Source organism: Pteropus medius, unplaced genomic scaffold, assembly GCF_902729225.1.
Source record: "Pteropus medius unplaced genomic scaffold, Ma_sr-lr_union100, whole genome shotgun sequence".
In the NCBI taxonomy this organism is placed as follows: Eukaryota; Metazoa; Chordata; class Mammalia; order Chiroptera; family Pteropodidae; genus Pteropus; species Pteropus medius.
In genome coordinates this window covers 9,007,211-9,032,704 of record NW_024344378.1, presented here as the reverse complement: position 1 = coordinate 9,032,704, position 25,494 = coordinate 9,007,211, and the positions used below count along the sequence as shown (strand labels likewise).

Below are 25,494 nucleotides of genomic sequence, written 5' to 3'. Positions count from 1 at the left end.
GGGGCAAGTTTGAGAGTCCTCATGAGTGGAAGGAGGCGCGAGGGAGGGAAAACCCGGGTTTCCGCACTTGAACAGAGGACACGAAGGCCGGGAGCTGGGCGGCGCGGCGGGACGGCCTCGGCGTGGGCCGGGGACCGGCAGCTGCAGGCGGACCTGGGGCGAGCCCTCGAATACTCTTTTCTTCTTTATTGTGCTTTCCAGGATCCTCAGACTCGGTTATAAAACATTTAAAGGGCCAAGAAAGGATCCGCGGGAACCTGGGCCCGAGATGAGTTTAGAGTCCCTGTACCAGCATATCATCTTCTCTGAGCTTCAGGCCAAGGAGAGTCGCCACCTGATGCGAGAAGGTCGAAGGGACACTTGGGTCGTTTGCGTGGGGCCTTTGTCTTCTCCAGTTGGGGGCTCGGGGCAGAAGGCAGTCTCCAAAGCTGTGGTCAGAGCAGTTAGGGGAGTCTGCTTTCCACATCGGGGGAAGGACAGCTGAAAGCCGACGTATCACAGGATACAGAAATGGGGACTTTAGAAAAGTTAATCTATTGAAGGATTGAATCATTGTTTTACAGTCAGGTCGGAAATAAACGGATGTCGTGAAAAAATTAAAAAAGCAACGGAGGAGCTGAATGAAGAGAAAATCAAGTTGGAATATAAGGTATGTGGAGCCTGTTTATTATCACTTGAAAAGGTCTGTTTTAACTTGACTTTTTGAGAAGATTTTACCATATAACTAGTTGTCCTTCAAACAAGAAGCACACTGCCAGGCTGGTTAGCTTAGTTCCATGTCGCCTGAGGATATTTGAAATTCTGAATCCAGTGACACCTTCCTTTCTAGTAAGAATTCTTCCTAAAGAAACCAGTTTAGTAACAAAGAAGTCATTGTCCATGTTATGGGATGGTTAACGTTTTAAAAGAGCGCAACGTCATTGAAAAAATAATTGTTCCGTTAGTAGTTGGTGCAGTATATACATTTTGAATAATTTGCGTGCTATGTTGATGTAACAATTGAATGTAACTTTGAAATGAGTCTCTGCCTTCTGTTTTTCAGTTCTTTACCACATTTTGGTCATGTCTTTTATCTAAACACATAATTTTTCCACTAGCATTTTTCTCTTTTTTGCAGCATTTGTAAAGTCGTTATTTAAAATAGAAGCAAGGGTATCAGATGGCTTCTTTAGGAGGATTTTGAAGGGTGGGTAAATTTTGTAGAGGCAAAGCAGTAGGAGAAAAGCATTCGGGGCAGGGGAGGATATGAACGAAAGGGAGACATACCCAAGGTTTTTTGGGAGACAGGGCTCATATCTGGGAAGAAGAGGAAACCATTGCAGGTTTTTGATTGGAAGGTGGTGTGATAAAAGTGGTTTTAAGAAGATCTCCCCGAGCTCTGGGAGAATGGGAGCTAAGAATACCATCCAAGTATATCGCAATGAAGGCCTTGCTGTGGGCAGGGGCAGTCACACAAAGAATATTTACTCAGCTCCTAAAGATATACTAAGCAAGCAATGTGCAATGGGAAATCTGTTTGAGAAGTCTGTTTGCTTAAAATATGTCTATTTTAATTTACCACTGCGAGGAATTTACAGTTCTCTTTTTGAATAAAGTAGTTATAAGCCCTTCCTCTACCTGGGGAGCTTTTGCAGTTCCTTCTGAGTCTTATTCAAACATCGCCTGGAAAGCCCTCCCTTGGACAGCTTGGAAAATTTTTTTTGTTATAATGTTCAGGGTACCACCTTATGATTAAACTACAGTACATATCTGTGTTTGCATTTGTGTCCCTCACTATTTTGTGAGCAATATATATCTGGATTTTTTTTCTTAAACATTTTTATTCCCACAGCCTGAATCTAACACCCAGCCTTAGTATACATTAGCATTTTAAATGAATAAACGAGTACTAATAATGAGCTAATAGGGGAAGTGCTGTCTTTTCAAATAGAATTTGGAACTATTAGTGAGACTTTAGATCCTATTTTGTCTATGAGTAGCAGACAAACCAGCTGCTAACAACTTCTAAAAGCTAATGGGATGGGCAAAGCATTAAGAATGTCATGATATAGCTTTCTTTTTCTTTCAAAAGAATTAAGATACTTTTAGGATTGGTAAGTAGAAGCTATTAAGATAAGCAAAACATATACAATTAGGGAATGCATAGCTAACACTTATTGAGCACTTATTGTATGCTGGGCACTGTTTTAAATAGTACACTTGTATTAACTCCTTTAATCTTGCCAGGACTCCTGTAATGAGACCCCACCATAAATCCCCCTTAATAGGGGATTTATATAATAGGGGATTTATATAGGAGGTTAAATAACTTGTCAGTGGCGTATAACTTAAAGATAAATTACCATAATGAAAGTACAACAGCATATTTTATTAAAACAGATTTCTTGAGCTCATCTTAAACTTTTTTTCATGAAACTCACTTATAATAATGTATCTGAAGCTTTTGCATCTAGTTTAGGGCAATATTTATAAAAGGTCACTTATGTAAGTTTTTGTATAACATGTATTTTTCCTGGATTGGTGATGATATTGGCCTGACAGATAACAAATGTTAAGGGGGGAAAAAAAGATTTACTCTTTGCATATCTTCTTTGAAAAAAATTAGGTTTACTCTTTGTAATATTTTCTTTGTTAGCAGCCTGTTTGCTGGTAAATGGAAATTAATTTGTCGATGTATACACATACAAAAAAGTTGATTCAAATATTTATACCTGAGAAAAGAGAGAGCAAATTCTTAACATTGTTTAGAAACGTTTGCTGAAATTACTAATTAATATAGGCTCATAAATGTGCATTGCTTTTTAATCAGCTCATGTATGTAGGTAATGATATAATTGTGTCTTACTAATAAAATTAATATACGAGGGTCACAGTTCACAATACTAACTTGTAATTGAAATAATTTCATTTATGATATAGTCAAAATGGTGTGTATGTATTCGTATATAAAGGTTTTTAAAGTGGAAACACAGTTATGATGTAAATGACTAATGGGAAGACCTGAAGAAGTAATCATAAGTTCGTTTCTTGTTTCTTTTATTCTCAAAGTTAATTATATGTTTGCCAATAATAATGAAAATATATTTACTTGAATATTTGACTTGTCATTTATTGACCAATTTATCAAGTAGAAGCAGCATAAAGAAAAACTAGAACATAATTTGAATAGGCCAGTGCTTGAGCTATATGTTCAGTGGTACCGTCAGAAAATATTTGGGGCATTTATTTTGGAAGTTGCTTGTGGTCAAAAAATGTATTTAGGAAGTACAGTATTCATTTTTCTTTTGTTCTGTAAAACCCAGGTAGCATGTAATTAGAACTTGAATGATAGCATTTGCCTTTCAGGGCTCAATGAGTTCTTTAAAATATATGGTTGCAAAAGTCTCAGATTTTATAGTATGAGTAGTTTGTGAATTGGACAACTACAGTATGCCTGGTTAGGTTTGGTAATATGAAAACAGACAAGAACATCCCTTGGATTTGCATTAATACTTACCAGTATACCTAAAGCTTCTGATAGTCAAGGGAAAAGGTTTTATGTATTGATAACAGAGCAAATCAAAATTAAGGACTCATAGAATATTTGTAGTTTCTTTATGCATCTGAAAGAAGTATTTTTTTTCTATTTTAAAAATAGTGTATAGTTAAAATTTGAGCATTTAATCTTTATAAACATATATAAAATCTAACATAGTACAGTACTCCTCTAAGAGGAAGTAAAATGAAGGAAAGTCAGATTTTATTTTTTCTTCTCCCAATTTTAACTTATTGCATAGACAATAAGTTAAACATAACACTAATAAAATTTTATGAACTTCTAAAATAAAATTATATTTAAATAAAGAAATAACTTAAGGTGGCTTCTTTCCTTTACTGCGAAATGTGCAAATTCTTTAATTGTTAAAAGTTAGGAACTCTCCTAGAAAAGTGGCCAATGTCATATTCATCACTATTCCATTACCTAAGTAGGGAAAGAACAAAATCTCAAATTAATATCATTTATAATATTGAAATGGAGTTTTGTAATTGAGATTTTTTAAAATCCTTTTAAAATTTTAATCAAAGGAAAATTCACATCCCGCTTAAATTTAATTTTATTATTGATTAAAACGTCCCTTAAAAACAGATAAAAGAAGGGCATTATTTCTCCCTTCTAGTTAACATTTGTGTAAATAGCAGTAGATGTGAATTATTTAATCTTAATTTTAGAAAATAGAATGGGAATTCTGCTTATTACAATTTAACACGTGCCTATAGTTTCATTCATTGTGACCAAGACACTTTGGGGGATAGTAATACCTAGTTGCTTGCGGTACCTATTATGTTTTTACTTGTAATTCCTTTAAGCCAAATCTCTCCTGTCTTGAACATATACAGCTGATTTTTAAAGTCTTAATCGAGAACATTAGATATATTACCCCTTTTGCATTCACCTTCATCATTAAAAAAATGAAATCCTACCATTTGCAATGACATGGATGGACCTAGAAGTATTACACTGAGTGAAATAAGTCAGACAGAGAGAAAGATAAATACCATATGATTTCGCTGATATGTGGAATCTAAGAAACAAAAAGAACAAACAAATTGAAAACACCCACAAATATAGAAGACAATAGGGTGAAGGCCAGAGTGGGCGGGGCTGGGAGAAACTTCCATAGCCAGTGGATATATTTCTGAATCTGGAGGCCATTTTGTGGAGGAGGATTTTTCTTTCAAACCCACGGTGCTTCATAGTTGGAGGTTTGGTGGGAATCCTCTTCACTCTCCAATGCAACTTCTGAAATATTTCTCTATCCACTTGTGGTAGCTCAGACTTTATTCTAAACTCTACCATTTGTTCCCCCTCCCTTTTCTGTCATCCTACTAACTCATGGATAGTCCTTTATTCCTTAGAATTTGGCACCTGGCTCTCAGGCTTCCACTACATCTTAACTCTTGCCACCAGCTTAGATGAGATCATTGTCTACATGGACTATTCAGCTACCACCCTGAAAATATGGCCTGTTAGTTCTCCATATCTTCACTGACCTTTTTCTTTCTACTGCAGCCACCTATTTCTGTAATCATATTCTGGACTTTGCCATCACTTCACTTTCAATATCAATTAGACATTTCACTTTTCTACCACCGTGTTTATCCTCCAGTCTCATCAGAACCTCGAGCCCATTATTGTTTCTTTTTCTCCACTAGTACCTGCCTTAGTATTCATTTCTATCTTTATTCTTAGATTTCATGGTCGATCATTCCACTCCTTTCTTTTTTTATTAGTTTCATGTATATAGTACGTTGGTTAGACATTTATATAGTTAATGAAATGATCCCCCCGATTACTCTGTCTTCCCTCTGGCTCTACACCTAGCCATTACCTTACTGCTGTGTGCATTCCCTATGCCGTGCTCCCCATCCCCATAATCCTCTAGCGGTAACTAATTTGTACTTCTTTAAACCTTTCTCCCAGCCCCCGCCCGCTCTGGCCTTCACCCTATTGTCCTCTATATTTGTGGGTCTGTTTTCAATTCATTTGTTCTTTTCGTTCCTTAGATTCTGCATATCAGCAAAATCATATGATATTTATTTTTATTTCTATGACATTTCATTCGGCATAAACACCTATAGGTACATCCATGTCGATGCAAATAATAGGTTCATTTTTTTGTGGCTGAGTAATATTCCATTGTGTGTAGATCATACCACTCTTTCCCCTGCCTCCCCTTTCCTTTCTTTGCACCACCTGGCAAGATTCCAAGTCTGGGTGAATCAGTTATCTGTTATTGTGCCAGCACTTGGGTGAACGCAGGAGAGATTGGAGCCAGTACACATTCATGACATTAGCCTCAGCCTCAATGGAGCTCCACACTGCCTGGCAGGACTGCTACATTTCTCTTTCTCACTCTCTGCAATGACTAGTGTAAACCATCCCTCTTATATATTTATGCTCTCTTTGAACTATTTAACTTTCAGTCAATAACTTTGCCTTTTATTTCAAAGAGGAAATAGAAACCATCCAACAGGAAATTTTTTTTATTTTCCGACCTGCAGATTTCCAAACCTGCCTAAGTGAACACTCGTCTTCTCCCTTTTCTTTCCTCTGGAGGATGTGCCCCTCTTTCTAACAAAGAACAATTCCTCTACCTATGCTTCAGATCCCACCATCTCCTGTATCATCATCATCATCATGCATATGATGAAGGAGTCCGTAGAGAGAGGTCGAAGATAAAGACTAAAGAGAAAATATAATCGATAGTTAAAGGTCCCTTAGGAGGTAGAAGGAGGATGGAACCTAGAGCATAAGGTAAGAATTAGCCTTAGACAAGAAGAAGGATACCTCCCCTGTTACAAAAACTGAAAATGATAGGTAATGTTTAATAAACAATTACTATATAATTACTATATATCAGGCCATATGCTAAGCATTTTACAAACCGCATTTATCTCAGTTCTCACAAGAACCCTATGAAGTTGGTATTTATTATTATTCCCATTATTCATTTGAGAAAATCGAGACTCAGAAATTAAATAACTTGCACGAGGTCAAATAAGTGGTAAGTAATAGATCTAAGATTTGAGTCTCTATTCGGTTAACTAGGGAGTCATCACTATTGACCCTCATGGTTTAGTGTAAAAGGAAGGGAGAAGGAAACGATGAGGATAGGGGGAAATTTGGAGAACTTAGTGACAGGAAACTGAAGGCACGATTCACTAAAAGTAATCTCCTAGCTTTATTATTTCAACAGATTTGATGAGTATGTGTCATATGTTTAATGAAGTTATAATAATGTTTTATTTATGTGTTCCTTTGTTTATAGTTGGGTGACTTTATGTAAGCAAGGTAATAACAAGTATGCAAAAGTTTCCCTGTAATCATTTGGGCTACTCATTACTAAAGATCTGTATTAGTCAGGCAGCAGGTATGGATGAATAATATATGGCCTTTGCCCTCGAGGGACAAGAGTCAAGCCAGAGATATTACCTCTTCCTGAGAGAGGAGGCTCTATCAGCTGCGGACAAAAAGGGGCTCTGTAATAAATTTAACCAAAGGTAACCTCATGGTGTCTTAGTCACAATTAATGGAACGATAGGCCTGTTTTAAACTATGCTAAACAGAATTCCCATTTTATTTTCTAAAATTAAGATTAAATAATTTACATGTACTGCTGCTTAAACAAATGTCAATCAGATCATAAATCCCTAACTGGGCAGGTCATGGAGGGTAGTCACGCCTCATGCCTATAATTTTCCTGTAAAAGGTTATCTTTGCCTTAAGGAAGCCCTATCTATTGTTTTTGTACATCTAGGTTAACATACCTTTGAAATGCCTCTTTTTCAGACCCCTCAGAAGCATAACCACTCTCAAAAGAGCATATAATTTCATTAAACATCCTGTAATCTAATCTCTATCTTGCTTTCTCCCACATTCATGTAATCTTCCTTATAGTCCCTCCTTAATTACAAATGTAATTTTAAAAAATTGAAAAACTGTTGCCCTGGGAGCATTTGAGATCTTGCTTCCTGGCATGTCATCAGTTTGGCTCAAATAAACTCGTAACAATTCTCCATAGGTTTGGGTGTTTCTTATGTTGATACAGTTTAGGATGTTTTTGGTTGCAAGTAACAGAAATTCATTTCATTCATTCAACAAACATTCATTAAGCAACTTCTAAATCATACCATGAATAATTGACAAATAAATTATATAACAAATTTCTGGCTTAGAGGGTAGGCATCAAGCAACTTCAACAATATTAACCTAACTATAAACTCAGAATTCCTATTTTTCAAACAAGTTTATAATTTTAATTTTTTCTGTGTAATTATGTAAAGATAGTCTTATCACATTTGTCATGAATAATTACCTTAGACATGGAAATAGGCAGAAGAGGTCACCAGATGTCCTTTGAGTATGTCCATTTTCTAGTATCCTGAGGATAATCTGCTTTTTCTTTGTAGCACTTAACATATTTTGATTTATTTTATATTGATCTGTTTATTATTTATCTCCCCCCCCCACAGTGGAACGTAAACTCCACAGGGAATATAAATTCATCTGTTTTGTTTGCTAATATTTCCAGTACCTAGAATAGTAGACGTTAACTAAACATTATTCAGTGAATAAATTAATTTAAAAATTTTCTCAAAGAATTCTGTTTTCTGTTTTCCTCTTCTGTAAATTCTGCTTGTTTCATCTGATGACTTGCTTATATGGCAGTGCATTTTCTTATGTGTTTAAAAATTTTTTATTGTGAACTCATCTTTAGCAAGGCTTTTCTTTCTTGGGAGTCCTAAATATTCCCTTGATAAAAAAGATGTCCTGAAAGAGCAATTTAATTCCCTGCTGCGAGGGCCTTGCAGATTTCACTTGTTTGGGACCAGTTCTTATGTTAATTTCTGAGCTCAGGATTTCTGCACTGCAAGGGTAAGAGATATTTGTCCCATCACGAACAGTTCAAGCGTGGAGTCGAAGTTTCTAGGGTATGACTCCTCTTCTACTCTTGTTTCAGTGGAGTCAGATCTTTTAAATGCTGCATCTTTAAGCCAGCAGATGGAATTTTGTTACTCCACTTGTAGATTCCCGACTTTATTCAGTGAGCCCCATTCCAGCTCTGGATTCCTGACTTTATTCAGTGAGCCCCCTTCTAGCTCCCTTTGGCCTTGACTTTTAGTCTTATATGGGCACACTAGCCTCTGATGCCTGTATCCGATCTTAAAGTTACCCACTGGGCTCAAATTCTAGCATGATGCTTTCCAGCATGATGATTTCTCTCTCTCATTTCCAGCTTAGCTATGTAAATGATAAATATTTTAAATTAGTTATATTTTATCTAGCATTTCTCTATATTTGATAGAAAGTGGGTCCTTTCCACATTTGTTTAGACTGCCATATTAACCAGAATTGCTCACTATAAAATTACTAAGGCCTCAACTACCTCATTCTTTAGTTCTTATTTTTTTATTAATCTTTTGGTAAGTCTATGTAATTGTTTTGGGAAGAATATATACATGACAGATTTTCTAAGCCATTAATATCTGAAAATTTTTTTCATTTCATACTTGAATGAAAGCTGTACATGTAAAGATTCTTGACTCAAACCTGTGTTTAGAAAATTTTATAGATCTATCACTATTAGCACTGTTGTTTTCTACAAGTTATTAGTGCAGAAGAGAATTCTTAAAGTCAGCCCAGATTTTTTAAAAATTGTTTTAGGTTACCTGTTTTGTTTCATTTTCCTTCCTGGTTGCTTGTAGAAATTGTTTTTTTTTTTTCTTTATAATTCCAGGTTTGTATGTAGATGTTTTTATTAATTTATCTAAAACAAGGGTGAGCCTCCCGTTACAACCTCAACCATTATATTCTGGTTTACAATCGTTCTATTCTTATAGCTTAGGTCTTTGTTCTCTGTTCTCTGAAGTATCTTATTTGCTAGTTCTCAGCAGTCTTGGACATTTTTTTCTGCTTTATATTATTGATTCCATCTTTTGCAGTGTTAGTTCTATTATTTAATACTTTGCAAATTTAAATTCTGTGTCACTATCTTTTTTACATTTCTTTAGTTTTCTTTTCATCTCAGCTTGTATTTTTATCCCACTCTCTTATGTCCTTACTTGTTTTGTTATTTAGTGAACATTGTTTGCATACTCTTGAGGACATCAGGTAATTGATTAGCAATTTTTCTTGCACCCTGTAGTGAGATATTACAGAGATATACAGTACTCTTGTAATCTTTCAGGTAATTCTTTTTTTCTCTTCTGTTACAGTAAAAAATCCTATTTTTAAATAGTGCTTATGTTGTTATTCTGTGAGAACTGTTCAGGATTAGAGTTTGGCAGCAGATACAATATATAAAATGTTCTTTGTCCCATTCTTGTTTTCTTGAGTTCTTGAAGAATGAACTGTTCTTAAATCTAAATCTGCTTGTTGACAAGTTGATGTGAATATCCCCAACCCAGTTTCCGGTGTTCTTGTAGTATTTTTGACTGAGGTATGATTTTTTTCTTGCTCATGTGCCAAATTTTCTTTTTATGAGGAAATGTGTATTTTAAGGCATCTGTGACATTTTATAGTTCTATTAAAAGCAGTCCATGAAAAATCACTACTCTCAGCATTCCATTGTTTTATATCCTGACAGGATGGGAAGATGTAGTGATATTAAGGCTAGGTACTGCCTCCTGAGTTGTCAGATATCACAGAAGTCACCTTATTTCAAAGTTTCTCTCTAGTAAGACTCTTGCGGCTTAAGGAGTATCACTACAAAATGTTCTTGGCCTATCAGTATTTCTGCTTTACTGCTCTTTCCCTAATCAGCAGTTCCCTAGGAATCAGAGTTTTATTTGAGGAAAAGGGAAGAATAGTTGGAGAATGGGAGTTATTTTGAGAAGGGTAGATTTAGTTTGGCTTTGGACTTTGAAACACCAGATGGGTTCAGAAAAGGTGAATGTAGAGGTCAAAGGCATACTGGTCACTTAACAGCTGTGCTTGTGATTTCAATATTGCTGGAATAAATTTCTCATCTAGCCTTTGGTACTTATGTGGTCTTATGAATTGTTATTGCCTGAATTAATATTTCAAGATAAGTTGAAAGGCTTCCTACCTCAGCTTCTTTTGATTCAGACTGGTTTCATGGTTTTAAATATAGTTCAGTTTCTCCTTTAATGATAGGCAAAGTACAGTTATATGAGAAAGAAAAAAACGTCAAAAGATGGGGATGAATTTTTATTGTCTTAATTTGGTTTAATATTCATAGCCATTAGAAGACAGAAAAGAGGAAGTAATGAAGTTATGTGACAACCACAGTAGGAAAAAAATCGGATTGTTACTCTCAAATGATCTTTTCTTCTTTATCACGAGCTCCTTTTTATCTCTATTTCTTATTAAGTTTATTTGTGTTTTGTTTTTGCTGTTGTGAATAGAATCTTTTTCATGCTTTTTTCTATTATTGGTAGCTACAAAAGATACTTTGGTTTTTTTTTTGATATTTACTAAAATTACTAGCCTCTTTTTATTTCTAATAGTTTCTCAGTAGATTTTCTCGGATTTATTAAGTTTAAACTAATGACATTTGCCCCCCAAAATCCAAAAGAGATAATTGTGTGTATAATTATACTTAAGCTTTTTGTATAATTATATCTCTTATTCCTTTTTATTGCCATATTACATTAACGAGAACTTCTAGAACAAACTTAAATAGCAGTGGTCATATCAGGCATCCTGATAACCCTCAATGAAAAGATGAGAGATGAGCAAAGACTGAGGTTTGAGAATGAACCATGAAGAATCTGAGGAAGGAGACTTCCATGCAGAAAACTGTCAGTGCAAATGCCTTCAGGAGAGAGCATGTTCCAGGAATAATAAGGAGGGCAGTGTGGCTGGAGAGAAGGATTGAGGGGACTGGTAGAGGATTGGAGAGGGAATAGGAGTGAGGACTAATATTTCCTAATATCGAACCTTTCTTATGTACTATATTGAGATTACTGTTTCATACTGAGTTAATCCATAGGCATTGCATCAGTGGTGAAGAAATGTATGTATAAAAAATAGATCTATTTTTTGAAAAGCCTTAATATCTGTTATTGATACAGTATTCACTGGTGTTCTCTAGTGTTTAAATGTCTTTTATCATAGTCATAATAAACACATTCTGTCCCCAATTGCTATAATCTTACTAATGTAAAATCTCCTCCATAACTCTTTGTTTTCTTATGTAAAGTTGCCTGTTATACTATTGGGTAGATCATTTAATCAGCAAAATGTCAGTTTCTGAAGGCTGAGGTTATTTTAAACAACAGCAACCACAATGAAAAGTAGCTTTTTACTTTGCTTACTTGGACCCAAACATTAATTTAAAATTCCTAGTCATTTTGGATTTTCAAGTTCTTCTGGTGGAAAAATACCTAAAGGCATGCGGGCAGCCAGAGTACACAAATCATGGCTATGCTTTGACTAGTTGACCAGAGAAGTCAGCTCAGTGGGAAAACTATACGCTCCATTGAAAAATCATTTAAATATCCCATAAGGAATAAAATAGGGAAAGGGAAAAAATCTTTATTGCCGAGAGAAGTAGAATTAACCAGAGCTTTGACACTGCTATCAATTAAAAGTTTCCAAAAAAGTAATATTTTCTAACAAAGTGTGGCTATTTGATTCTAGAATGTAACTTTAAGGCTGCATGCAAATATTTTTTCTTCTTTTGTAGTCATAGGAAGGAAAGAGATTAGAAAGAAATTTCTGTTGCTGCTACTAGGAACCTTCCACCCTTTTTTGTTGTTGTTCATAGCCCCTTGGGATTCCTGGGTAACCTAGGAAATAGTGTTGGTAGTTTAAAAAATATTTAAGTCATGATTTCACATCTCTTCTACTATCTTCCCAATTCTGACAAAAGAGAGGTGAGGGAGGTTCCTGATGATAATTTATTCTGTGAAATGACCTCATTTTGTGATCCTATCAATATGTTCAGGGTTATATTTGGAATATTTACCTAAATTTTACCTATCAGTAAGTCTGGTTTTCAAAAACAAGATTGTGAAAAGTAATTTAAGAAATTGCTTGTGATAACAGAAAAAAAAAAAAAAAAAAGAACAGTAAGAAACACATTCTGCAAATAGGTGACCATGAAAAGCTATTTTAGTTCTTAAGAGTTACTCACTTGTACTTGGTAGAGAGGAACTGGGCAGATCTAAAAGTTTTTATTCCTTTAATTCCATTAAAATAGGTAAGCTCTCTTTATAATATTAGAACCCATGTAGTTTTGCAGCCCTAACTTACTACTGTCCTCAATGTGTGAATCAGTGTATTGTAGCCATCTGTTCTTTTCTGACCTTCCTGACTTGAGCTTTCTCAAAGTCCTACCTCTTTCTCTATTTTGCTGTTTCCCCTACTTGCCAATTCCTTTTTGTATTATTATTGTTATCATTATTATTTATCAGATCCTAAGTAAATTTAAGAGTCAGTGTCACTGTAATTTTTCTGTAGTTATTGACTCTGGGATTTTTTAGATGGATTGAAAGAGGAAAATGTGGAAGTAAAGGATAAAAGAGTATAAGACCGAAAGTGGGAATAGGGAAAAGAAGTAAACTAATGATAAAAACAAAGAAGCAGAACAGACCTGAATATGGATAATTCACATAGGATTTTAGGGGAAGAGGAAAATTATAGATAAAACCTTCTTATAAATCATTCGAATAGCTATCTACTTTTCAATTTGGGGTATGTAGGTTTAATTTTTCAGGTTATAATAAAATATCCTAATTCAATGCCATTATGTCTAATATCTTTCTTCCATATTCTTTATTTTTCCTTTTAAAAAAGAAGATATCAGCTCACTAATAATTTAGGTCTTAGTAGGTGATAGCTTTAACAAAATACCTTAATTTCTGAATCCGTAATAAGGCTTTTCTGAACTTGAATAATAAATTTGCTTATGTCTTATTTTAAAATTTCTTAGTTTGATAAGTAATATTTTCTCTATTTTTAGGTTTCAACACAGGTCTTTTACAACATCTCAGTGGCAGAAATAGAATCAGAATTCAGGAATTTGGTTTCTGAAAGGCTTAATACATAAAATACCTTACTGGATTAAACCAAAATTTATCCAGCCCATTACTTGGTCTCAAAGCATTTTTGCAAGCATCTGTGGTTACTGTCAATAATAGCAACTGTGAAAGTTAGATATATATTACAAGCAGCCTTCTCTTACTAAGTTCTGATGGATCTAGTAGTCAATAGTTTTTTTTTTCTTAAACTTGTATACTTTCAGTTAATACTATTTTTGGAGACCGAAGTCTCTTTTAGTTCCTGAAGCATCTCTTTATTACTTTGAAATAGTTCTAATATTTTCATGTTAACATCATGATTTAGAAGAAAGGAAGTCAGAAAGTCTCTATTTTAGTCCTGGATTTACCCCTAATGGATTATATATCCTTTGTTAGGGTGTTTGACTTTTCTACAACTCATTTTATTCTCATTTATATAATAAATACTAAATCGCTCTGAAATATTTTTTATTGTAAATAAACGTGATCGAATTCATGATCATACTCTTGTTTGCCATTGTTACCAATTTCTGTATGATTTTTATAGATCTGGACTTATGTTTTCTAATTTGTATTCTCAGACAATAAAATACTAACTGCTCTCTTCTTTTTTTTCCCCAATTTTAAAAGTACTTTCTGAATTCCACTCTCTGGTCATGTAAAGTTCATGTCTCTAATCTTTCTCTATTGACGTCTATCTAAAGATAGAGTTGGTGAGAATAGCAGCGAGTACTGAAGGTGTGGGCAGATGTACTATGATAATATATAAATGTAAGATTATATTTCGTTTTATTTTGGCTACTTTTTTTTTTTGAGCTATATCATTTCAAAATGGCCAACCCTTTGCCTCTGGACTAGACTATTTCTAAGCTCTTTGCTATTCAGTATTTTCTGGGACAGAGATTTCACAGCCTGTCTCTCACCTTGAGGAAGTTCATAAAAACTAACATAAATCTTGCTTTCTACAATTTAAGTTGGATTTATTTCCTTTTTCTTTTCTCTGTGGAGATGAGAATATCCCCAGACTAGAAGTGATGCTTTCTAATGAGGGCCAGTACTGAATGTAGTGGAAAGAGTGTTTCCACTCCAGCGTTATTTATAGCTTCTATATATATTACAATTTCCTGACTTTCATTTCAATATTCATGGTCTCAAGAGATGCTATTCTTCATGGCCCAAATGAAATAACAGTTACATATCTAATACTAATGTTTATTATATCTTTTGCTAGTTAGAACCAAACGAGGTACTAAAATAAAAAATGAGTTCTCAAAACCCAGTTGAATATTATAGTAGATTTGTGTTTTATTTAGTGTAACTATAGTCATGGGATTGAGTTTTTGCTTATGGTTTGTAGATTTTATCTTATTATTTTATTAGTCAAGTTTTATATATGATTTATTCATCTTCCTTATAAATAATGAGAATAGAAACTTATTCTTTAAAACACGCTATCTTAAAGCAGATTTCAATGTATGTAGTCAAAAACCTTTAGTACTTAAGCTAAGGGATGTGCTAGATATTGGAAAGAAAAAAGAACAAATTTCTCTGCCCTTGAGGAGCCTATAGTCTTATTGGGGGATGAGATTATAAAACTTGTAATTATAAAGCACTTATAAAATGTTATAAGGTAGTGCATATAAAGTAAGATGTTTAATGTGAATTATAATTTGTATTTTGTAGGTAATATAGAAAATGTTTTATATTATACAAATCTGTTCTGTTAACTCAGGTACCCTAAAATGTCTAATTGTTTCATTCTGATTTGTTTTTTCATTTTAAGGTTCAGCAGTTTTCTGAAAAATCCTTCCTCTTACAGCTTTTGAAAACTCATGAAAATGCTTTAGAAAGGCAGTGCAGTGAAATTACAGACCAAAGGAATATGCTTCTCCAAACCTTTGTAAGTCTCCAGCCACTTAGAAAAATCTGTTTCACTAATTGTATCAAAAGTATTTAAATACACTTAGGTGTACTTTTAGAAAATTATTCTTATGCATATTGGCAGATAGTTCTGTTCAGATATGGGGAAGTATTAAGTGCTATTTAAAACCAGTTGGTAGTGTAATATAGTTTGAAAGAAGTCTATTGGCAGGGATGCAATATAGAAATTATTTGCAATTGTAATAAGCATAAAAGAAATAGTGAAACTGATTTGAATTGCTCAGGCTTCTAGACATTGGTTTTAATGATTTTGAAAAGCAGAGAGGTTCACATTTTAGACATTTATGGATTTAGGTGAAAGGATAGATTTTATTTATCTTTTTATCATACATCAGAGCCAACAGACTCAATAGTTTCAAATGACAGGGCCAGTTTAGGAATACAACGTGTAATTAATTGACATTTCAAAGAAAATGCATTTTAAAATATATATCTAAACTCAACAGAATCATCACCAGTGGTTCATAAATGATATGGCCAGATTCCAAATGTAGCTAATAATTAGTTGACGTTTCTTAGAAAATAATAGATAAATTTAGTAATGTTTAGATTCTAGCATTGTCAAAAAGCATCTTGCCCAAAATAGATTTTATTTATATTCTAGCATTGTCCAGAGTTTTTAGAAATTTTTATTCCTACTACAAGTTGCTATTTCATAAAATATAAACTGTTATTTAGAACTGAATTTGAAGTGAATATATAATTTTACCTTCATTGTATGCATTTTAATAGGTTTCCTTGGATTTCCTTGTTTTTTTGTTTTTCTCTTTTTTTTTCTATAAGGCAGTAATTCCTCTGAGTGTAGATTTTTATTTTCAAGTTTGGTCATTTAATTATTTTACCACCAAATTTATATTATAATGACAAAATGGCATATATTGTTATAAGTTTAATGCACAATCACATATATAATGATGAACGTAGAATTTCTGTATCAATAATTCTCTCAAAACATTAAGTCTTTCATGTGAAAATGGTTGTTGTTACATAATACCTATAATTTTTTTTTATTGATGTTGCTGGAGGAGTAAAGCATTTTCATGATAATACCAGGGTGTGTAATATTATATTTTAATGTTCATAATTCCAAATAATTGAATTTTAAATCACTAAAAAAATGTCATTGCAATTAACACCTGTATTTGATCTTCTGTTTTCATTTTTCAGGAGGCTATGAAGAAAAAAGTGACAGAGGAGGAGGAAAAATTTATTAAGGAAATTACACATTTCAATAATGAGTATGAAATAACAAAGAAAAGAGAGCTTTTGATGAAAGAAAATGTGAAGATTGAAATATGCGACTTAGAAAACCAGGCAAACATTTTGAAAAGGGGTATGAATACATAATATTACCTAATTTATCTGGCATTAAGGAAAATAATTTATTTTGAATCAATAGACTTTACAGAAATTTAACTCTATCAATAAGCAAATTGGGCTATTGTATAGCCATTCTTTTACTTATATCTTAATTGCCCTAATGGACATATATCTTTTATTGTGAGCAGTCTCAAATCCCTTAGAAGTAGGTGTGACATAAGCTTTTGGTCATTCATTCAATAAACAAATATATATTTACTATCTGTTATATGGTAGGTACTGTTGTAGGACCTGGAGCTATAAAACTAAAAAGTGGGAGAATCAAATATGTAAGCAAATATTTATAGTACAATGTGATAGAAGCTATCCTAGGGGTAAGGCTAGTGCTATAATCCTCATTATACTATCAATCCAGTTGAAACTAGGAAACAAGATTACACAGTGATGTGGGGAGAATTTCATTTCTGGAACACTAGAATGCAGGTTATTGCAGTCTGTGATAAGATCTTGAATTAAGGAGTTGCCAAGGAGAGGAGAGTGAATTAGAGGAGTGTTTAGGAAGAATGACAAGACTTTATCCCTGATTAATGTAAACAGAAATAGAGAAAGTCAAGGAAGAATCACAGTTTTCAAACTTCAGAGATATTGTAGAATATGGTACCGGTACTGAACAAAAAAGACAGTGTTTGGCTTCAGGTATTTTTAGTTGGAGATGTCTATGAGATAAACAGATGGCGATGCCCAGGTGGCAGGTGGAAATTTGGTTGTGAAGCTGATAAGAGAGATTGGAGCTAGAGTATTAGGTTTGGGACTAAACCCAGAGAAGTTGGTGACATCATTCAGAGGGAACATAGAGCAGAAACAAAGACCAAAGACAGAAACTAAGAAAGCATAGCATTTAAGGAAAGGAAAAAGATTAGTCAAACAAGGTAAGAGAACAGCAGAGAGTATTATTTTGAAAACTAAAAGCAAAAAGAAAACAACAAACCAAGTTTTCCTCAAATGAATGTGAATTAAAATAGGACATTTGACAATTGGAAGATGTCAGGAGCAGTATCATGGAGGGGTAGAAGATTGGTAGTAATAGATTAAGGAACCAGAGGGAATTGAGGAAGTAGAAAATGAAAATGTAAATGATATTAAATGGAAAATGAGTTTTTCATGGAAGCCTTTCTAAAGCATAGTTGCTTCGATGCCTTTGGTAAATGGAGAGTAATAAACGCACTTAACATTTGTATTGACTTAGAGTTACGATGAATAACTTATTGTACTTTGTATATGGCAGTTGTTATTATCACAGGTAATATTTATTAGGCATATCCCGTATAAAAATCACCATCCTGAAGATTTTAAATGCTGAAGTCAAGTTGATTGAATTTAAATCTTTGTTTCACCACTTAATAGCTATGTGATTTTGGGCAAGATGCTTAACTTTTCTTTGTCTCAGTTTCCTCATCTGTAAAGATAAGGGATGATAATAATGGCATTAACAAGGTTATTGTGAGGAGTCAATGGAAGAATAGTTAAGCATATAGAATGTTGCCTGGCACATAATTAAGACCTCACAAATATGGGGATTATATTTTTAAATTAGTCTTATTTTATAAAGATGAAGAAAATGAGGTTTTCGTGGATAAATTACTTTGGATAGAGAGTATAGGACAGATTCTTAACCAGAGGTGCACATCTGAGAAACTCAAAAAAATATGAAATGCTTGACTCTCATCCCAACCTTATTGAATCAGAATCTCTGTAGCTGAGGATAGGGAACATATATTTTTTAAATCCTTTAGATGCTATTGATGTGCATGGCTGTTTAATAACCATAATATAGAACAAAGTTCAATACAGGTTTTATCCTTAGGAGATAGTCTGAAGCTAACTTTCTTTAAAAAGTCATAGATATCATTGGATAAAGGTGTAGTACATATATACAGTGCAATATTACTCAGCCTTAAAAAAAAGATGAAATACTGCCATTTGTGACAACACGAATGAGATTATCATGCTAAGTGAAATAAGTCAGACAAAGATGAGAACCATATTTTTTCACTCATGTAGGATATAAAACTGAAAGCAGCAAACAGAGACTCATGGACATGGACAGTGGATTAGTGGTTACCAGGGGGAAGGGGAGGTTGGAGGAAGGACATAGGGTAAAGGGAGTCAAATGTTTGGTGACAGAAGGAAATTTAACTTTGGGTGGCGACCACACAATGCAATGTACATATAACATTGTTATATTGTACACTTGAAACCTATTTGATTTTATTAACCAATGTCACCCCAGTAATTTTAATTTAAAAGTCATGATATCACCAATTCTATTCAACAAATCAATTAGGCAAGAAAAAGAAATAAAAAGCATCCAGATTGGAAAAGAAGTAAAATTATCTCTGTTCCCAGATGACAGGATCTTATATGTAGAATACCTAAAGATTCTTCACACACACACACAATCTGCTAGAGGTAATAAATAAATGTAGTTGACCCTTGAACTACACGGATTTAAACTGCACAGGTCCACTTATATATGGATTTTTTTCAATAACTATACAGTCAGCCTTGAGTATCCCTGGGTTTCACATCCGTAGATTCAACCAACCAGGGATTGAAAGCATTATTTTTGATCTGTGGTTGAGGATTCATGTATGCAGAGGACAGAGTGAAGTTATATGTGGGTTTTAGACTGTGTGGGGGTTGGTGCATCTAACTCTCACCTTATTCAAGTGTCCACTGCAGCAGAGTTGCATTGTACAGAATCAGCACCTAGAAATCGGTTGCATTTCTGTGTACTGGCAATGAGCAATTTAAAAAGGACATTTAAATTTTCCATTTATAACAGCATCAAAAGAATAAAATATTTAGGAATAAATTTGACCAAGAAGCTGAAGGACTTACACACTGAAAACTGGAAAACATTGCTCAAAGAAATTAGAGAAGACATAATAAATGGGCATTCCACGTTCTTGGATTGAAAAACTTAATAGTGTTACAATGACATTATTACCCAAAATGATCTACAGATTCAATGCAATTTCTATTAAAATCCCAAAAGTATTTTTTTTCTGTGAATAGAAAGACGTATCCTAAAATTTATGTGGAATCGCAAGGGATTCAGTATAATCAAAACAATCTTGAAAAAGGACAAAGTTGGAGGACTCACACTTCTTTATTTCAAAACTTACTAAAGTGCTACCCTGTAATCAAAACAGTGTGGTATTGGAATAAAGACAGACATATGGAACGATGGAATAGAATAGAGAGCCCAAATATAAACCCTCATATATATGGTCAAATGATTTTTGATAACGGTGCTAAGACCATTATGGGAAAAGATGGCCTTTTCAACAAATGGTACTGGAAAAACTGAATGCCACATACAAAACAGTAAAGAGGGGCTCTTATACCACATATAAAAATTAGTGAAAAATGGATCAAATTATTAAACTTAAGGACCAAAACTATAAAGCTCTTAAAAGAAAACATATGGGAAACACTTTATGACATTGGATTTGGTGATGATTTCTTAGTTATTAAAAACACAGGAAACAGAAAAAAATAGACAAATTATACTTCATGAAAATTAAAATATTGTGTGCATCAAAGGACACTATCAAGAGAATAAGAACACAACCCACAGAATGGAAGAAAATATTAGCAAATTATATATTTGATAATGGATTAATATCCAGAATATATAAAGAACTCCACAAAAAAAATTTTTTTAAATGAGCAAAGGACTCGAATAGACATTTCTCCAAAGAAATGGCCAATAAACACATTAAAAGATGTTCAACATTCACTAGTCATCAGGAAAATGGAAATCAAGACCACAATAAGATACCACTTCACACTCAAGACGATAGCTTTTATGAAAAGAAATTCAGTGTCTACAGCACAGTATTCACAATGTTTAGGATGCAATCCAAAATTATTCACCCTATGAAGAATCAGTAAAACGTGACCTAGCGTCAAAAGAACATGAGATGTCAAAACCACAGTAACTTAGACATTGGGATTATCAGATAAAGGCTTTATAGCAGCTATTTTAGACTAAGCTCAGTGAGTTAAGGAAAATACACTTGTAATATATGAAAAGATAGGTAATCTTAGTGGAGAAATAGAAAATGTAGAAAAGTCAAATGAACATTTTAGAACTGAAAAATACAATATCTGGAAGAAAAAGCCACTGAATAGGCTTAATAGCAGAAGAGAGCTGACAGAGGAACCAATGAATATGAAGATAGAGCAATAGAAATTATCTGATCCAAAGAGAAAAAATGAAACAAAACAAAAATGGAACCTCAGGGATCTGTAGGACAATTTTGAAAGGTCTGCTGTGAGTGATTAGTCTCTGAAGGAGAGGAGAGAGAATGGAGCAGAAAATATATTTGAAGAAGTTTCGCTGTGGATAAGATAGGGTTCAGTAACAAGGGGGATGTGAAGCAAGGGGAGGATTTTTAGTGGGGAAGTAGAGTTGTCCTTTTTTCATTTTTCCTTTTTGAGATGAGAGATACTTGAACATATTTAAATGCTGATGGGCTGGAGCCAGTAGAGAGGAAGATTCAGGAGAAGTGAAGTTCCCAGAGAAGACAGAAAACTGCACGGACAGCAGGACTGGTGGTGGTTTGAGAAGAAAACAAAAATCAGGAAACAACCTACATGACCATCAACAGGGGCCTCTAAATATCTGAGTATATATTTCACTATTTTTTGTGAATATATTCATATGGTAAAATCTATTAAAACTTCTAGGTCAAAGGGAAATATTAAGAGACTTAATGCTAAATTATGCTCCTTAAAACACTGAATTAATTGATTTCCTTACCAAATGTATAGGAGAAAGCTTGTTTTTCTATATTACTATCCCATACCATTACCAATCTTGGAATTATCAATAACTTTAATCCTCGCCACTCTGACAGTTCGTAAAGATATTATTTTCATTGTTGGCTTAATTAGCATTCTTTGATTTTGCATGACATTGGATTTATTTCTCTGAATTTATTGACCACTTTTATATCTGTTTCCATGAACAATCTATTTACATTCTTTGTTCATTTTTTTTTTGTTCCTACTGATTTATATGGGCTTTTTGTAAATTTAAGAAGTTAGCCCTACATCATGTGTTATAAATCTTGTTTCCTTGTTTACTGTTTATGTTTTTACTATACTCTGTGTGTGTGTCTGTACTCTTTGTGTGTGTCTGTGTGTCTCTGTGTGTCTGAATACCATATAGAAATCTAAAAATTTTGCAATCATTTTAATGAATCTTTTCCTTTATGGCTTCTGGATTTTTGTCTTCAGCTTAGAAAGGCTTTCTCTGTGTAACATTAATGAAAAATATTCACCCATATTTATTCTGGTAACTTTCTGTTTCCTTTTTCCCATTTATATTTTACATCCATCCAGAATTTATTTTGATGTAAAAACTTAGGGATCCAACTTTTTTCAAAAGGCCGGTCAGTTATTTAACACTAATATTTATTAATTCACCATTTCCAACCAATTTGAAATTCTATATTTGTCATTTATTAAATTTGCATTTCTGTGCTCTACTCTGTCTACTTCATGTTTTAATTATTCTACTTTCAGAATATGATTTAATATCTATCAGGGCAATACTTTCTCTTTACTCTTATTGATTGTCCTGTGTTTGTTTTCCTAGATAAAATTAAATCTCATTTTACCAAGTTCAAAATAATCTTGTATTTTAATTAGGACTGCATTAATTTTATTAATGAATTTAGAGAGAATTGATAACTTCACAGTGTTGAGTTCCTATCTAAAAACAGCATAGGTATTTCAACTGTCTTTGCCTTTCTCATTAATATTTCTCTAAGTATCACTATTGTAAATGGAATTTCAACATATGAATTTTGGAAGCACACAAATACTCAGTCTTTAGCAATGATGATGTTCGATACCCTTCTTTATCACTGATCTTCATGGAAATACTTTTCGAGTTTTGCTATTAATCATGATGCCAGACTGACGCTCTCTCTTCTCCCCTTTTCCTTCCTTCCATTCTCCTCTACCCTCCCCCTTTTGAGATGAATCATATATGATTTTCCCATTTTAATCTATTAACATAGTGAATTTTATTAATAAATATCCTATTACTAACCTTAGTTGTGGTCTCTTAGTCTTTTAGTATAGTACTGAATTCTGTTAGATAATATTTTCTTTCACATTTTGGGGTTAATATTTATAAGCAGGATTATTCTTTTTTGTGAGTGTTATGTTTGTTGGCTTAACACAAAGAATGTAAATATTAGAAAAACGTAAATACTAGAATTATCCGTTCCTTCCAGGTTTGAAATAATTCACCTGTGAAACTGTTTCTGGTTCCTTTTTCTAAGTGGTGTTCAAATTTTAAGCAGATACTAGAGCCAGTTTCTTCCCAGAGTAGTTTTATTTTTCATTTGTCTTCCTTCCTGTCAGTGGTTGCTCTTCTATTTCCTTTTCTAAGGCATACCCCCACATCTGTTATATCCTGACACTTGATTTTTCTCCTCTCTTTTTCTCCTTCCCTTGGCTATCCACTCTGACCCTTTCCATTGAGCTTTTAACCCATAACTATGATTAGTTATTCAGTTCCATTGGGTTTTGAATAATCTTCATCTTCAAATATTCATAGCTGTCTTATTATTTTCTACTACTCAAGAGTGTTTTTTTCACTGCCAGACATCTTTTTTGCTTTTTTACTTTTTAACCTGAGTTGGATTCTGTTCTTTCTCCTTGAGATTTCCAAAATATTAACACATATATTTTTAAAAGAAATTATTAGTACTGGACTATTATAATGAACCTCCTAATTTAGTTATATTCCGTTTAAAAATATCATGATAACCATAGCAAACCAAGTTCCTCAACTTGTTTTGCCATCCCTAGTGCCTCTCCTCCTTCCAGCCTCACTGGTGGCCTTTGCATTTTGTGCTGAAGGCACACTGGCTTCTTTTGTTTCCTAGATTGTGCTGTGCTTTCTCCTGCCTCAGGACCTTTGAATATGCTTTATTGAAGTAATTTTTCTTATTCTTTATTTAATTCAGTCATTCTTCTCAGCTCAAATGTTATTTCCTCAGGCAATCCTTCTCTTGACACACACTCTCCATCCCCTATTGGGACAGTTCCTCTGATTATATTCTCTCAAAGGTCTTTCTACTGTTTTTTTCAGAGCATTGTAATTATGTACTTACTTGATTCAAATCTGTCTCCCCTACTAACATGTAAAGTTCCACAAGGACAGGAACTATGTTTTTCTCATCAATGTATTTCTAAAATGTGCTTAGTTCATTCATTCATTCAATAATGATTTGTTATATTTTTTGTGTATCAGGCATTGTTATAGGCATTGGATACTGCAATGAGTAAAGTCCCTGTCCTCATTGGGCTTAAATTCTTGTAAAGACAGACATTCATATTAGAAATATCTTATTAAATAGAAGTCCTGCCTTAAGAGTAGGATTAAATTAGCCTTAGATATAAGGCTATTCTAGACCCACTAAAAAAAACGTTTGAATTTAATCCATAAGTTACTTAAGTGCCTGCTAAATAACAAACATCAACATGCTTTAGGGGAAGATAACAAAACTCAAACATTTAACAAAATAGTAAATACAATGTCTAGTATCTAATCAAAAAATCACTAAACATTTGAAGAAGCAGCAAATTATAACTCATAGCAAGGAGGTAATTAGATCACTAGAAACACCCAGAAATGACAGAGATGATGCAATTGGCAAAGTAAGACTTTAAATTGCTCTTTTAAATATTATAAATATATTCAAGGACATGGATATAATAAATAAGTGAAGGATATAAAAAATAAAAGACAGCATTTCATAAAAGTTAACACCCTCTTGTGATCAAAATTTAAATGTAAACTATAAAAGAGTTGTGCGAATAAAGAAAGGAAGGCGTTCTAGGTTGAAGAAACAATACTAGCAATATTGTAGAAGCTTATAACCATATAATGAACATTATGCAAGGTCATTTTAAATATGCTTTACTTATAAAAGGCAGAGTTTTCTTATTATCACATTGGAAAGTTTGTTTTACTTAGACATTACGTTATTCTGAATTTTCTCTTGGTAGTCTTAACCATCAATTGACATTTTTTGTATCCAGTTGGTGCTTAAACAAATCCTGGTCAGTTTATTGGAAACAATTCCTAAGTGTCCCAGGGAAGCTAGTTCAGGCTTAAAATTTACCACATGCTGCTTAAATTTTTACTACATGAGAAAAAATAAGTGCTGACATATTTATGGAAAGCCTAAGTAATTAAAAAATGGTTTTTGTTTATTTGTTTCTAGAAATGAAGTCAATGGAACATGACAATGGCCAGTTAAATGAACTTCAAAAGCAAAAGAATGAACTAATGCAAGAATTATTTACTCTTCAGAGAAAAATTAAAGGTATTACATATATGTGTTAGCTTATTTTGCTGATGAGTATATATACACACAATAGAGTCATTCATTCAAAATATATCAACCTATTGGGATATAGTGCTATTATTGGTATAAAAAAAGAATAGATAAAACAGTGACTTGATCAGTGTTAGATCTGACATTTTAACATCCCAAATTTTGTTAAGATTTTGTGTGCCTTTAATTACTGTATTAAAGTAGAAAAATAAAAATCATTAGCGCATACGTTTTACACAAAGCACCAGAAGTTAGAGGATTATTCTTATGAATG

General features: G+C 33.4%; 1 protein-coding gene across 1 annotated transcript in view; it reads left to right on the top strand.

The window, feature by feature from the left end:
* Positions 1-268: 268 nt before the first annotated feature.
* Positions 269-25,494, top strand: part of CCDC172 (coiled-coil domain containing 172) — a 47,142-nt gene continuing 21,916 nt past the window's right edge. The window contains exons 1-5 of the mRNA XM_039872418.1: positions 269-347; positions 564-649; positions 15,311-15,427; positions 16,636-16,801; positions 25,107-25,208. Of these exons, the coding sequence (XP_039728352.1) occupies positions 269-347; positions 564-649; positions 15,311-15,427; positions 16,636-16,801; positions 25,107-25,208 (550 nt within the window). The remainder of the gene's footprint in view (positions 348-563; positions 650-15,310; positions 15,428-16,635; positions 16,802-25,106; positions 25,209-25,494) is intronic.